The sequence below is a fragment of the Salvelinus sp. IW2-2015 genome, linkage group LG4q.1:29, assembly GCF_002910315.2.
Source record: "Salvelinus sp. IW2-2015 linkage group LG4q.1:29, ASM291031v2, whole genome shotgun sequence".
Taxonomy (NCBI): Eukaryota; Metazoa; Chordata; class Actinopteri; order Salmoniformes; family Salmonidae; genus Salvelinus; species Salvelinus sp. IW2-2015.
In genome coordinates this window covers 67817322-67831155 of record NC_036842.1, presented here as the reverse complement: position 1 = coordinate 67831155, position 13834 = coordinate 67817322, and the positions used below count along the sequence as shown (strand labels likewise).

At 41.4% G+C, this 13834-nt stretch overlaps 1 protein-coding gene across 1 annotated transcript in view; it reads left to right on the top strand.

Annotated features, from left to right (window-relative positions):
• Window positions 1-13834, top strand: part of LOC111962411 (nuclear receptor ROR-alpha A-like) — a 285568-nt gene that overhangs the window by 109697 nt on the left and 162037 nt on the right. Inside the window, 1 exon segment of the mRNA XM_023985484.2 lies at window positions 4282-4302. Coding sequence (XP_023841252.2) covers window positions 4282-4302 — 21 coding nt within the window.

Sequence of the window (13834 nt, the reverse complement as noted above, 5' to 3'; positions counted from 1 at the left end):
TTGAGTGGCCCAGCCAGAGCCCGGGCTTGAACCCAATCTAACATCTCTGGAGAGACCTGAAAATAGATGTGTAGCACTGATTCCCATCTAGCCTGACAGAGCTTGAGTGGATCTGCAGAGAAGAAGGGGAGTAACTCCCCAAATACAGTGGTGCCAAGCTTGTAGCGTCACAACCAAGAAGATTCAAGGCTGTAATCACTGCCAAAGGTGCTTCAGCAAAATACTGAGTAAAGGTTCTGAATACTTACGTAAAGATGATATTTCATTTTTTTTATATAAACCCTGTTTTTGCTTTGTCATTAAGGGGTATTGTGTGTAGATTGATGAGGGGGAAATACAATTTAATCAATTTTGGAATAAGGCTGTAACAACAAAATGTGGAAAAAGTCAAGGTGTCTGAATACTTGCCCATTTTAAACATTTATTGGAGGATTTTTATTTTTGTATTGCTTGTAACTGCTTCGGGTAATGCAAGTTCTTATGCTGTTAGGGAAATAACCTATGTGTAAATGTAACAATCTGCTGCTGTATTTTTTTGTGTTATCTGTGATCGTTTTGTTTGTCTTGTGTAGTTTCTTAATCATTGTACCTAAACTGTATGTGTAAACATGTATACGTAGGGCCCAGCTGTAAAAGAGACCTTGGTCTCAGCCTGTGTTCCTTTTTGAAATAAAGGTATAATAATACATTCCGAATGCACTGTATCACAAACCATCAAAGTGTCTGGTGTATGGAGGCGTTCAGATTAAGGGATTCAATCGATACCGAGACAAAGGCTTTCCGTATTGGTGATGTTACGCAAGATCTGTGAGTTGAAGAGTGTGCTTGAGATGTGTAAGAAAAAGCCCCCAGATTCAAGTGAAAAGTCTTTTTCAGAGTGTGTGTGGGCTGTTTGCTCGAGAGGGGACGTGTTCCTGTGTTATTTAGAAAGACAATCCTCTCCAAAGATGAGTGGGTTAACAGGAACCATTAATTGGTTTAGCAGGATTCATATGCACTCAAGTTCCGGCTTAGCTTCAAGGCTGAAAATGCTTGTATTCACATGTATTCAGCAGCCACTGCTTATTTTTTCCCTGCAAATGATCTCACTGTGAAGATAGGCTGTTTAACATTGCTTTTAAGCCTTAGGTTTTGATTTGGGGTTCTAAGATGAAGCATAGCTGCGTTTGTACTCATGTCATCACTTTTAATGTTGGATTCAAAAAACCCAGCTGTCATATATTATTCAATAAGTTTTCCTCTTTTCTCAGAAGCACTACACCATACTACCTCTGGTTGCAGCTTGCTTCTAGCAGCCATTCAATTCACAGGCTACTGTATATTATTCAGTACTGTATATTTTTCCTCCATATAGTTTACTCAAGGTGACATTTGTGGGACACACTGATAAAGTAATTCTTCCCGCAGCTTATACCAACTCTATAGGACTAAACAGAAATTCCACATTATTTTAGTTTTTTTTGTTGTTGTTGAGGGAGACAATTGCTGCCCTTGTGATCTACAGTGCGGAGTAGCAGAGTAGTTCCCGACAGAAAGAAGTGCCTTTAACACCGGCTCCTTGGCAGCCTCACAGGAGCCTAGTGAGTATATTGTTGTTCGCTCTTAACCAAATGTATTTCCAGTCTGTCTGTGATACCCTAACAATAGGAGCAGGCCCACGATTCCCAACATATTTGTCAAATCACCGCACCTGTGAAGATCACTCTGCTCAAGATAAATTTGAGGTTGGAGTGTTCGGCTACTGAATAAATCTTTTTATTACGTTGTTGTCTCTATTTGGCCGAGCGGATGAGCATTCTCCTCACATGAAGTGCAGTGGTGAAAGCCATGATAAATTGCACTCTTTGTTGACACCTTCATTGGGTTATTTATGGCTCATTAATTGAACTGAAAAGGAGAGTTGTAGGCGCAGCGGGGGGAGTCACCGCGCTAGGCCTTCATGGCACTGCCTCGCAGCAGCCCACAGGGCTGGGAGGAGATAGGAGATGAGAGGAGGCGTCCTATTCTCACATCTGTCTGTCTGTTTCCTGTTTGCTGGGGAGAAAAATGAGAGAACACACTCGTCAGGGGCGGGCAGAGAAACGGGGAAGACAACCATGAGACGACGGCCCCCACCCATCCCATCCCAGCCCCTCTCTCACATAAGCTCCCTCCTTCAAAACCTGAAAGGGTTTTTATTTTAATCTTCTCCTGTGTATTCTTTTAGTCCAAAGAGATGTGCTTTAATCATCTTGAGGTTTGTATTGTAAAGGACTGAATGCACTGTTCATTCAGTTCTTTACGGAATCGAGAAGAACATAGCTGCAAGATCTGTTTGCAATTACATGAATGCTTTCTTTAATATTAATTCAGTAGGCCTATTCATTCCATGATGTGAAATTGCATTATGAGCTTGTGTACACAAATGTAGGATTTGCTACAAGCAGTATTATGTTGCTCTGACTGAATAGTCTATAAAATAAAATATCCCCTCTCTTTTGATCTACAATCTCCTTTCAAAGCTTTGGATTTCCCAAGGAGGAAAGGGGCACTTCAGACATGAGCTCAGGAACACACTTGATTAACAAGTGGATTAACGATGCTCGTTTCATGGAAGGGTGTACCCCAAAGAACTTCAAAGGCCAACTGGAGTGAGTGCCCACGAGGTACAGTAATGAGGCCTTCCTTCCTGAGAGCACTGACAGACTTTATTCCTTCACTTCAACCTGATCATTTTTTTCCTTTCTGGTGCTTTATCTATTTTGCTCTATCTCTATTTGTCTCTTTCTCTCATCATCTCCCCCTCTATTTCTGTTGATTGGTCTTAGAATTCCTTTCTCCACCAAGGGTTTGTTACAGCAGGTCAATGTTATCATGCTGCAGGAATACACTTGCCCCTGCACATTGACTGTACCGGTACCCCCTGTATATATGTGTAACCTTTATTTAAATAGGCAAGTCAGTTAAGAACAAATTCTTATTTACAATGACGGCCTACCTCTGCCAAACCCGGACTACACTGGGCCAATTGTGCACCGCCCTATGGGACTCCCAATCACAGCCGGATGTGATGCAGCCTGACGCTGCATGTGATGCAGCGTCAGTCTTGCACTAAGATGCAGTGTCTTAGACCACTGCACCACTCGGGAGCCTCACTACTGTTATTTTACTGCTGCTTTATAAGTTTTATATATACGTATATTTAAAAAAAAAAAAATGTTTGTATAGTTTGCCAGGCTCCAAGTCTCTTCATGTGTCTATGTCTTGAACTGTAAGTGCTTAGGCTCATCCAGCCAGGGTCCCCTACTACCCTACTGCTGACATGTCACTCCCGTCACAGCTGCCAGTCAGCTCTCAGTGACGCCGGCCCACATCCTCCAACACTTTATGTCTCTCAACACCAAGTCCGCAGTGTCTCTGTGAGAGAGGGACATGTCTGGACCTGTCTGTCACACACGACTCACCCCCAGCTGGACTGCAGTGGGGGCCATTCTCTTTCTAAGCACCAGGGTGTCTCCCGGAGACAGGCAGATTGCGTCAGTCTGAACAGCTACTGTGCTGTACCACAGTGGACCAACATTCCTATCTTCTCCCTCCATGCTTTTGTATTATTTTGAGCTGGCAAGCACACAAGTGATAGTAATCTACACTTCAATTAGATCGCACTACTCATCAGATGCTATCTTGTGTGCTGGAGCTAGAGAGTGTGAGTGAGTGAGTGTGCTTTGAGGCAGGCAAAGTGTCACTGTGAAGTAGCACCTTGGTATTACTGTGAAGGTTACCCATTGAGCGTGTGTCTGAGTTTTAGTAAAGGCTTATACTGTAGGTAAAGAACCTGAAAAACAAATGATGCTGTGCTTTTTAAGTGCTGTACTTTTTTTCACTGCAACCTGCAACCAGCGAAGGGCTGACTCTACTCCCCAAACAGATCCACTATTAAAATGTAGTCTACTGTCTATGGTGTGTATTTGTCATTCAACCAGTCATAAATTACGGTACACCAAGGACCACTGAAATAGAGATAGTGACGAAAGCAATGTAAAATAATATTTTGCTTGAATTGTCACTGTTCGTGATATTGTATGTCCACATTATTAATGTGTTTCTCCTTTCTCTGTTTTTGTTTGGTGATGATGTGTGCTGTGCCGCGCTGCTTCATCAACCTGATCATGTACAAAAGGTAAGTGTCAAAGTGCCTGTCTCATAATCCAGAACACTTATTGAGTTATGTAAAAATAGATGGAGCTGCTCACTTTCTAAACGTACACTCATATCATTGACCAAATATGTACTTCTGTGTAGGTGGACTCACGAACAAGCAAGGTAAGTGAACTACATATTATAACTGTATGTCAGTCGGCATCAACAGATGATTGTATTTGTGTCTAAAAAAATTACATATTTGTGTCCAACAAAATTACCATATTTATGTTAAAGAAAATGAGTAAAAAGGCCTCACATTCCTGCATTTGGTATTTGTTTCCTTCCGATGTGTTAGCTAGGCAGTCTCTTCCTCTGCAACCGTTGCAAGGCAGTCACACAGAGCAGAGCTACAGTTCCAGTGTTCTTCCACTGAGTGGCAGGTATTCTGGTCTAATACTGTCCCACCCGCTAACACAGGAAAATCAAGATGGATGGGTAGATTCCATCGGTTTTTATCATCTCTTAATGTGCAGTTATACAGTGACAGAGAACTCTCCTAGAAGAGGACAGGCCAATGTTTGAAAATTTTGCAGGCGGGAGATAGCACTCTCCAGGCACAGCCATTAAGTTCCATCAGGGAGGCAGTAGACACAATACCCTGGCCTCCCCTGCTGCCAAAGCTGGGAACATCTCTCTCTGTCTCTCTCTGTCTCTATCTGTGTCTCTCTCTGTCTCTATCTGTGTCTCTCTCTGTCTCTATCTGTGTCTCTCTCTGTCTCTATCTGTGTCTCTCTCTCTGTGTGTGTGTCTCTCTCTCTCTCTCTGTGTGTGTCTCTCTCTCTCTCTGTGTGTGTGTCTCTCAATCTCTCAATTCAATCAATTCAAGGGGCTTTATTGCATGGGAAACATGTGTTAACATTGCCAAAGCAAATGAGGTAGACAATACACAAAAGTGAAACAAACAAAAGGAATTAACAGTAAACATTACACATACAGAAGTTTCAAAACAATAAAGACATTATGAGTGTCATATTAAATATATACAGTGTTGTAACAATGTACAAATGGTAAAGCACACAAGTTAAAGTAAGTAAGCATAAATATGGTTTGTATTTACAATGGTGTTGTGCTTCACTGGTTGCCCTTTCTTGTGGCAACAGGTCACAAATCTTGCTGCTGTGATGGCACACTGTGGAATTTCACCCAGTAGATATGGAGTTTATCAAAATTGGATTTGTTTTCGAATTCTTTGTGGATCTGTGTGATCTGAGGGAAATATGTGTCTCTAATATGGTCATACATCTCTCTCTCTCTCTCTTCTGTGTGTGTGGTCTCTCTCTCTCTCTCTCTGTGTTGTGTTGTTCGTCTCTCTCTCTCTCTGTGTGTGTGTCTCTCTCTCCTCTGGTGTGTTGTCTCTCTTCTCTCTCTCTCTCTCTCTCTCTCTCTCTCTCTGTGTGTGTTGTGTCTCTCTCTCTCTCTTGTGTGTGGTGTCTCTCTCTCTCTCTCTCTCTCTCTCTGTGTGTGTGTCTCTCTCTCTCTCTCTCTCTGTGTGTGTGTCTCTCTCTCTCTCTCTGTGTGTGTGTCTCTCTTCTCTCTCTCTCTCTCTCTGTGTGGTGTCTCTCTCTCTCTCTCTGTGTGTGTGTCTCTCTTCTCTCTCTCTGTGTGTGTGTGTGTCTCTCTCTCTCTCTCTCTCTCTGTGTGTGTGTTCTCTCTCTCTCTCTCTCTGTGTGTGTGTGTCTCTCTCTCTCTCTCTCTCTCTCTCTCTCTCTCTCTCTGTGTGTGTCTCTCTCTCTCTCTCTCTGTGTGTGTGTTGTCTCTCTCTCTCTCTCTGTGTGTGTGTCTCTCTCTCTCTCTCTCTCTGTGTGTGTGTCTCTCTCTCTCTCTCTCTCTGTGTGTGTGTTGTGTCTCTCTCTCTCTCTCTCTGTGGTGTGTGTGTCTCTCTCTCTCTCTCTGTGTGTGTGTTGTCTCTCTCTCTCTCTCTGTGTGTGTCTCTCTCTCTCTCTCTCTGTTGTGTGTCTCCTCTCTCTGTGTGTGTGTGTGTCTCTCTCTCTCTGTGGTGTGGTGTTGGTGTTTCTCTCTCTCTCTCTCTCTCTCTCTCTCTCTCTCTCTCTCTCTCTCTCTCTCTCTCTCTCTCTCTCTCTCTCTCTCTCTCTCTCTCTCTCTCTCTCTCTCTCCTCTCTCTCTCTCTTCTCGTCTCTCTCTCTCTCTCTCTCTCTCTCTCTCTCTCTGTAGAGGTAAGCCATTCCACGTGGAGCTATAGCGCTCCTCTCATCACTACGAGGTGCTTTGTTGTCCTTTTAAATGCAAGTGTCAGGTCTCAAGTAGTTGCTCTTCTCCCTCCTTTTGTGCATGGACATAAATATATTGTGCTACCTTCGCGTTTGTTTAATGATATTCTCCTGTAGTGATACTGAATGGTAGCCATGGTCCGATTTTCAAGGGAAACAGGATATTAAAATAATATGTCAGAAAGGTTTCTTACAACTCAACACTGAGCACAATCTGACCGTCTCCACAATGTGAAAATGTAAACAGATATTCCTGTATATTTTTATCAAAGAGAATGTGACTTGTACTCTATTACACAGTCCATATGGGGGGGATGGAAATGTGTTCTCTGTCTTTGTTAGTATGTCACCCGCTGATAAAAGTGCCTTGATGTTGGAATAACTAACAAAATGTGGAAAATTTGAATATATTTTGCGGCACTTTTCAAACCAGGTTGTATGCAATGAAGGTCTCAGCAGCACATTGCTGTCTAAAAGACTGCTTATTGACAGACCTTCAGCGTCCTGGGTTTCGCGTGTTCTTTGAATCTGTGGTACTCCAGCAAATGTGATCCTCTCTGATGCTTCTATTTGAACTTATTTTGATGTCCCTGAGCATTAAGAGAAGTGACAGCTTACAAATAAATCCATAATTATCACATCTGAAAGCCGCCATCCCAAACTTTATTTGCATATGGAACACTTTGAGGGATGGGGCTGATACACCCTAAGGGTCTGGCAGACTCTGGCAAAGTGGCTGCTGTCATCTCTCTTCTCAGAACCCACTGAAAAATAGAGGCAGAGACCATGTAGCGAGACAATAATGCTCTGTTAAGGTCCAATGCCAATATCAAATCATTTCTGGGTAATGATTAAGTACCTTGATGTGATTGTTTTCAATTAAAATGTTCAAAAAGAAACAAAAATAGCTTCTTAGCAAAGAGCAATTTCTCAAGTGAGAATTTTGCTAGGACTGTCTGGGAGTGGTCTGTGGGAGATTTATGTAGACATAACATATGCAGTTTACACTACCGCAGGCTGCCATATGCTACTAAATTATCCTTATAACTTCTTCTGTGTCCAATTTTTTAATAATCTGGTGCAATAGGTGCAATAGAAGCATACATCTGGTACAGTAGAAGCAATTATTGGTACCATGATTGTCTTCGAAAAGTGTATTTATTTACACAAAGATTGAACCCGTTTTTCCCCTTTACTACTATATAATAGGGAATCCTTTTTTCTGCAAACAATGCCTGCAGTACAGCGGTCGGCTTGAACTCCATCCCACCAAAACAGGCAGAAATGTGTTTTCAAACAGCTCTTACACTAAAAGGGCATTATCATAGTTTTCACAGTATTACAGTATTTCAACCTATGGTGTGGAAATATATAAAAAACGGAGGAAAATCATATGTTTGACAACAGTGGCCCCTTAAAAAAGTCTAAGTAGGCAGGACTGACTAAGGTATAGTGGAGTGTAAAAAGAACGGGGGACAAAATTGTTCCCATTGTATTTCCCCAGTGTATTTCCCAACAGAGCAAGGCCTGCCAAGGCCCGCAGGCTTCATTTCACCCCTTCAAAACCTAACATATTTTTTTGAGTGTTCTGAAGATAGGAACACAATGACTGCCTGTAGAATTTCATCTTAATTCTACCTGGGAACACAAAAGACAAATCATGGCCATCACAAAAGCCTTGTTCCTGTCGCACAGTGTGTGATAGGACAGGCTCAGGCAGCATAAATGCCTGGCCCTTCAGAGAGCAGGGAGAGAAAGATAGACAGAGAGGAGAATGGTCCCAGGCCAGACCTAAGATTACCTCTCTCCTGTGTGGGGTGAGCCTATAGGACTACCCTCCTGTCCTGTCAGTAGAGGACAGGTTTAGGACACACAGCAGACAGGTATTATATAGGAAAATCTATATGTATCAATCATGTTTTTGATGAGAACATCACCCAGACTTTGGCTATGTGTATTGTATTTGTAATGCATGTCCCAATCTTTAGTTTGATATAGGCTAATAGTTTCACGCTGAAGCAACAGCCTAGAAGAAGGCTATAGGAGATACTATATTGGTACTGAATTACTCCTGAATATATTTGGTTTTCCTCTCTCTACTGCTCCACATCCTAAGTGAGTCACTGCCACATGGCACTATGGAAAGGGGTCATGTTTATCCAGCAACGTCTGGAAAGAAAAACTCATAGAACCGTTAACTGCTATCCCTTTCACCGTTGGGCAGTAGTAGCGGCATCAGAGATGTGTTATTTCGGTGGCTTCTCTCCTCTGCTCCACCTTCTGAACAGATATCGATATTCCCCTCTGAGGTTCTGCCACGGTACCTCCCCCTAAAGTTGCAGCTAAAGCTCATCTAATTGGTTGCTGGGCTTTAATTAGCTCAGTGCGTTTGCATGTCTGCCATTAGGAATTCAAAAGGGGTGGGGTGGTAGCTGACATTATCCCTTCTCTCCTTCTCCTCTTGCCAGAATCCGTCCCTGTCTAATTCTTCATTTCCCCAGATCCTGTTTTTAAAATTTTATTTAGGCTGTCATTTATTTAACAAGGGATTATTTATTTAGTGCGTCAAATAATTCCTGAATGAATATTTATATATTTTTGGGAGCTTTAAATATTTACATGTCTCTACTTCTGGTTTTCAAGCCACTGTAATGAGTGTTGTTGTTGGAGGTTCAGGGGAATAACAAGACTGGTTTCAAAGTGAAAATTCCTTAGAATATATTCAAACTTAATTTCTTAGAATTTATTATCAGAGTTGATGCCCTAATGATAGTGTAATTGGAGGTATATTATGGATACTCTGGCTGCAGTGATGGTAATTTATTTGGCTGTTGATATTCATTTGAACGAAAATGAATGATTCATGTTAGGGGGTGCTGTGTGTAAACATGACCTTGTGTCAACTCCTGCACTGATGCTGTCTGAGATTCCTACTTGACCAAATGATCTTAATCCTTAGCCATTTTAACCTAATGCCCCCTTTTCTCTGCATCTTGTTTAACACATACTTTATTGTGTAATAATGGATTATTAAAGAGGAGAATCATCTTGAACCAGTCATGCCCTCACAGTTTACAGTGCTGTGATTCCCACTGGTCTAGCTGGGCATGATGAGCCACACCATTGTGTTTCCATACACCCAGCCTTATTAACAGACGTTGCAGGCGATACGATACTGTAGCAGGAGAACTAAGCAGAGCGGGCAGGTAGCAGGCAGTTAGACAGGCAGCGTGGCTGGTTAGCTGTTGAACCAGGGAATGCCTCTTTCCACTAGAACTAGAAACCCCAGCCTAGATCCTAATGACTAACTACAATAAAGAGGGGAGGGGAGGAAGAGGCTGATTTGTTCTGCATGCTAAATATGGCCTGTAATCTTTATTCCTCAGAGTACCTTATTAAAAGTGAAAGGAAGATGAAATCCCACCACCCGGGCCATCCGTTCTGCTGTTTATTAGAGAGGCTTTTCTCGGCTAATATTGAGGTTATGGTAACCTTAGCGGTGATAGATGCATGTTGTGACTTCAGGTAATAATAGCAATGATTGATTCCCACCTGAACCCTGGAGGTGTAATCTAGCGAGATGGAAAAGATAAAGTGTCAGGGAGCTTTTGAAAGATACACACAGGTACAGGCAGATCGGATCCAGGAGTGCTGTTTTTCATCGGCTAGACAACCCCTTGTTGTCTGAATTTATGATGCTTCACCTCATCTCTAATTCATCATTAATTAACTACTGTTTTCTTTACTAAAATCCATCACTATTTGTCATTTTTATTTGGGAACGTTCTTTGAAAATCTATATATTTTTTTACTATTAGTGTATAAATTGTATGGAAGCCCTGAAGCCCAAGGCAAATATATTTTTTAAAATGACTCTTGGAATTATCTCGTCTGAACAACTTACTATCTCAATCAAACGACTTAGCATCTTATTTGAATGATTTTGTATCTTGTTTAAACGACTTCATTCAAACGAGATGCAAAGGGCGCAATTTTCAGCATGTGCTAAGGCAGCGCTAGTGTCAAACGCACATTAGTTTGCAATTCGCCATGTAAAAACTGCCGCTCTGGCATTTTCCAGCCCTAATGCCAGGTTCGGCAATTTACCTGTCTAATATCAGCTCGCAGCACTGATATGGATATTTAAAACCAACCAAAAGCTGGCTTTAGTGGTAACACAGTTGGTTATGCCATGAATTCTGACAGCGGAAACGCAGCCTGTCCAGCCATGACGCACACTGCCCATATGCGCATGGAACAAGAGTAGCCTAATGTGCTTTTGGTGCCTGTATACTTATTTTTCTTCCCATTTCATTTGATTTGATTAAAAAACAAGAATAACCTCCCCCTCCTCTCAACGAAGGCTTTTATTTGTCTGCCGAATGGAATCGCAAAGTAGTCAAGACTGTCGATAAAGGGTTTGGCTCCTGAAACCGCTTGGAAGTAAATCTTAATCACCAAGGCTTTAATAAAATATCAAGTTTGAGAGGAGCAAAACAGTGAGCTGACATTCCCTTTTTATCTATGCATTGTAGACAGGTCCACATTATTTTAGCATTGCAGGTCCCGTTTGGGACGTGCCTAAAACCCCCTCCATGATGTAGGCTACGTGTCCATGCCCATCATGAAACGAGAGATGAGAACCTTGGTGAATACCGGTGAACCTCGTATTTAGAAGTTATCTGTAACCTGAAAACGTATTAGAATGATTCATCTTCCTGGTTTTATGGTGACAAAGTCCGTGGAGCGCTTGAATTTCTGGAGATTTGTGAATGTGATCTGATCTGTAAGATGATTCCAATTACGTTCATAAACCATAGGCCTATTTTGGAGCAGTATAAAGGTTAGTGGACATTCTCCCTTTCTCTTTATATTGGATCTTTGTCCAGCTACTGTGAAAAGTTTGGATGTGCGTAAACCCCTCCATAAACGGCGTTGTTTTAATATTATGTGCCCATGGGGAGGAATTATGGTGCCTGTTTAAAACAAGTTGTTGTTTTGTTTTGTTTAGAATTTGATTACAATTATACATTTTCTTTTCATGCTTTATCAATAATAAATTGAATCTTGCTTTTTGATAATGTTTGGTATGTCCATACTCAGCCATAATGCAATTTACAGTAGGCCTAGCCCCTATGTCCGTGTGAATGTTATTGAAGCCATACAAATACTTAGAACAATGTGGAATGGAAATGGGTTCAAGTTAACCTATTTAGCAAAGATGGGTTAGGTCTACATTTTGTTATTTAGTTTCTGTAAGCCATTTAACAAACTATAACGGACTAACATTGGAATTGGAGTTGGAGTACCATAAATACACCACATATTTTGCCATGGAGCACATTCTGTTTGGCCAGTGAGGGGCCAAGCCTAGACACAACCACAACTTTATATTCTTCAAAACTCAGACCTTAGGGAAAATGGCAAAAATATTTCTGACACACCCCTGAACCTATAGCGCTACTGCCTGCGTTAAGATTTACCATTGCGTTAGATTGTAAAATAGAGCCCTAAGTTGTTTAAACGAGATACTAAGTCGTGTGAATGACTTAATTGTTATTTTGTCTAATTGTGCCAAATTTGTTATGTAGCGCCAGTTGTGCTTGTCAGAACATTGCTGCAGCCATTCATTCACTGATTCCATCCATTGATATGATTATTAATTGACAGTTCTTTAAATAGGGCTGCTTATGAATGCCAGAGCATGTACTGTAAGTGGGCCAACAAGATCTCACGGTTTTACCAATTTGACTTTAGACCGTTATTGTATGATCAAATGAATATTGGTAAGTATCATCTACACCTAATTGACTTCTTTGTGATTGCCTTTGCTTATTTACATAATACATTATGTGTCACTGCATGTGCAAAAAAGCATATGGATAACTACAGCGTAAACAATGAGAAAGTGATCAGCATATTTTAATTGTATGTGTGCATTCTGGAGCATTCTGTTAATGAAGCTCGAGTGCTCAGAGACAATAGTCCCAGATGGGTTTTTTCCTGCCTCACACCTTTACTGTTGTTGAGCTGCATAAGATGGCAGCACTATTATTCTATTAGTAGCTTATTAATGAAGCTAATTTGTGTAACTGTTATTAAACCCTTTGAAAGATTGTTTGTGTTCAGATGAAATTAAACGCATCCCAGAAGCCATCCATTGTGGCGGATAGATTACAAGAGAAATAAGGTTCTTTGAAAAATGATATTTTATGGGCGGAAATGTTTCACCGTACCTCAGGGGCAGTGATGACAGGGAAACACTGCAGTCCTCCTTCATGTTGAGATGTTTTTTTTAGTCAAAGTACCAGGGGAGAACACTAAGTGTGATTTATTCATCCCTTGACCAGTAAAAGGTGTCAGCCAGGTGAAAATGGATGCTGGGAGTATTGACAGGAGAAAAGGACCGTGCAGTTGTCCTGCTCTGTCACACCAGATTAAGCGAGGCGGGGATGTGTCCTTTGCTATACCTCACTGTGTGTGCTTTGTAGGAGGCAGTTCTGATAATACACACACAGTGACTAGTAATACCTTTTTGCATTTATTTTACTTGGTTGCTACAGTATATGGTGTTCCCACTCTCTGTTGGAGAGTTCTGATTTATCTAATGGACAATTTACATGTTTCTATTCCTTATATAAGCCCTCCCTTTCTGCATTTCTATGTGATAATTTTCCTTTATTTGTGGCCGTTGCTTAACAGTATCCTGGAGCGCATTGGATACATCTCAGACGGGGATCTGATTTCCCACATGAACAGATCAAATCGCCTCTTTTGTTCACTGGTTCTATCTGGCAGTGTGGAGAGCTGGAAAATTTTCGCAGGGCTTTCCCTTATTGAGGAGAAGGAAGATGAAGAAATCAAAAGCACTGTAGCTTGAGAACAATTTTTCCACAACTCCAACTGCGAAAGGGTAGAGCATCTCCCTGGGATTTTATATTTAGCATTTGCTATGCTACTTATGAAATATTTCATAAATGTGAATATATTAGACAGGGAGAACAGTGTGGCAAGTCATTCCGTATGCACTGCCATAGCAACAAGACGTTCCGCCTTATCTGTTTAGAGCCCATGATTCTTAAACTGTTGGTTGCCCACGTTTCCATTTTTAATCAGGGAGTGTTTGGTATACCCTGCAGCAGGGATCTAGATAAAAGGATTATCTCAGCCTCTACTAGTTAACCACGTTTCTACCCAGCCAGCCAGCCCCCAAAATTAAAAAGTATGGATTTGTAATGCTTATTTCAATGTATTTTCATCATTTCTCATGACATTTGTTTAAATATTGTTTTTGTAATTTAGCGAACGCGCATATCGAGAGCAATTAGGGTTAAGACACATCAACAGATTTTTCACCTAGTTGGCTCAGGGATTCAAACCAGTGACCTTTCTGTTACTGGCCAAAGATCTTAAACGTTAGACTA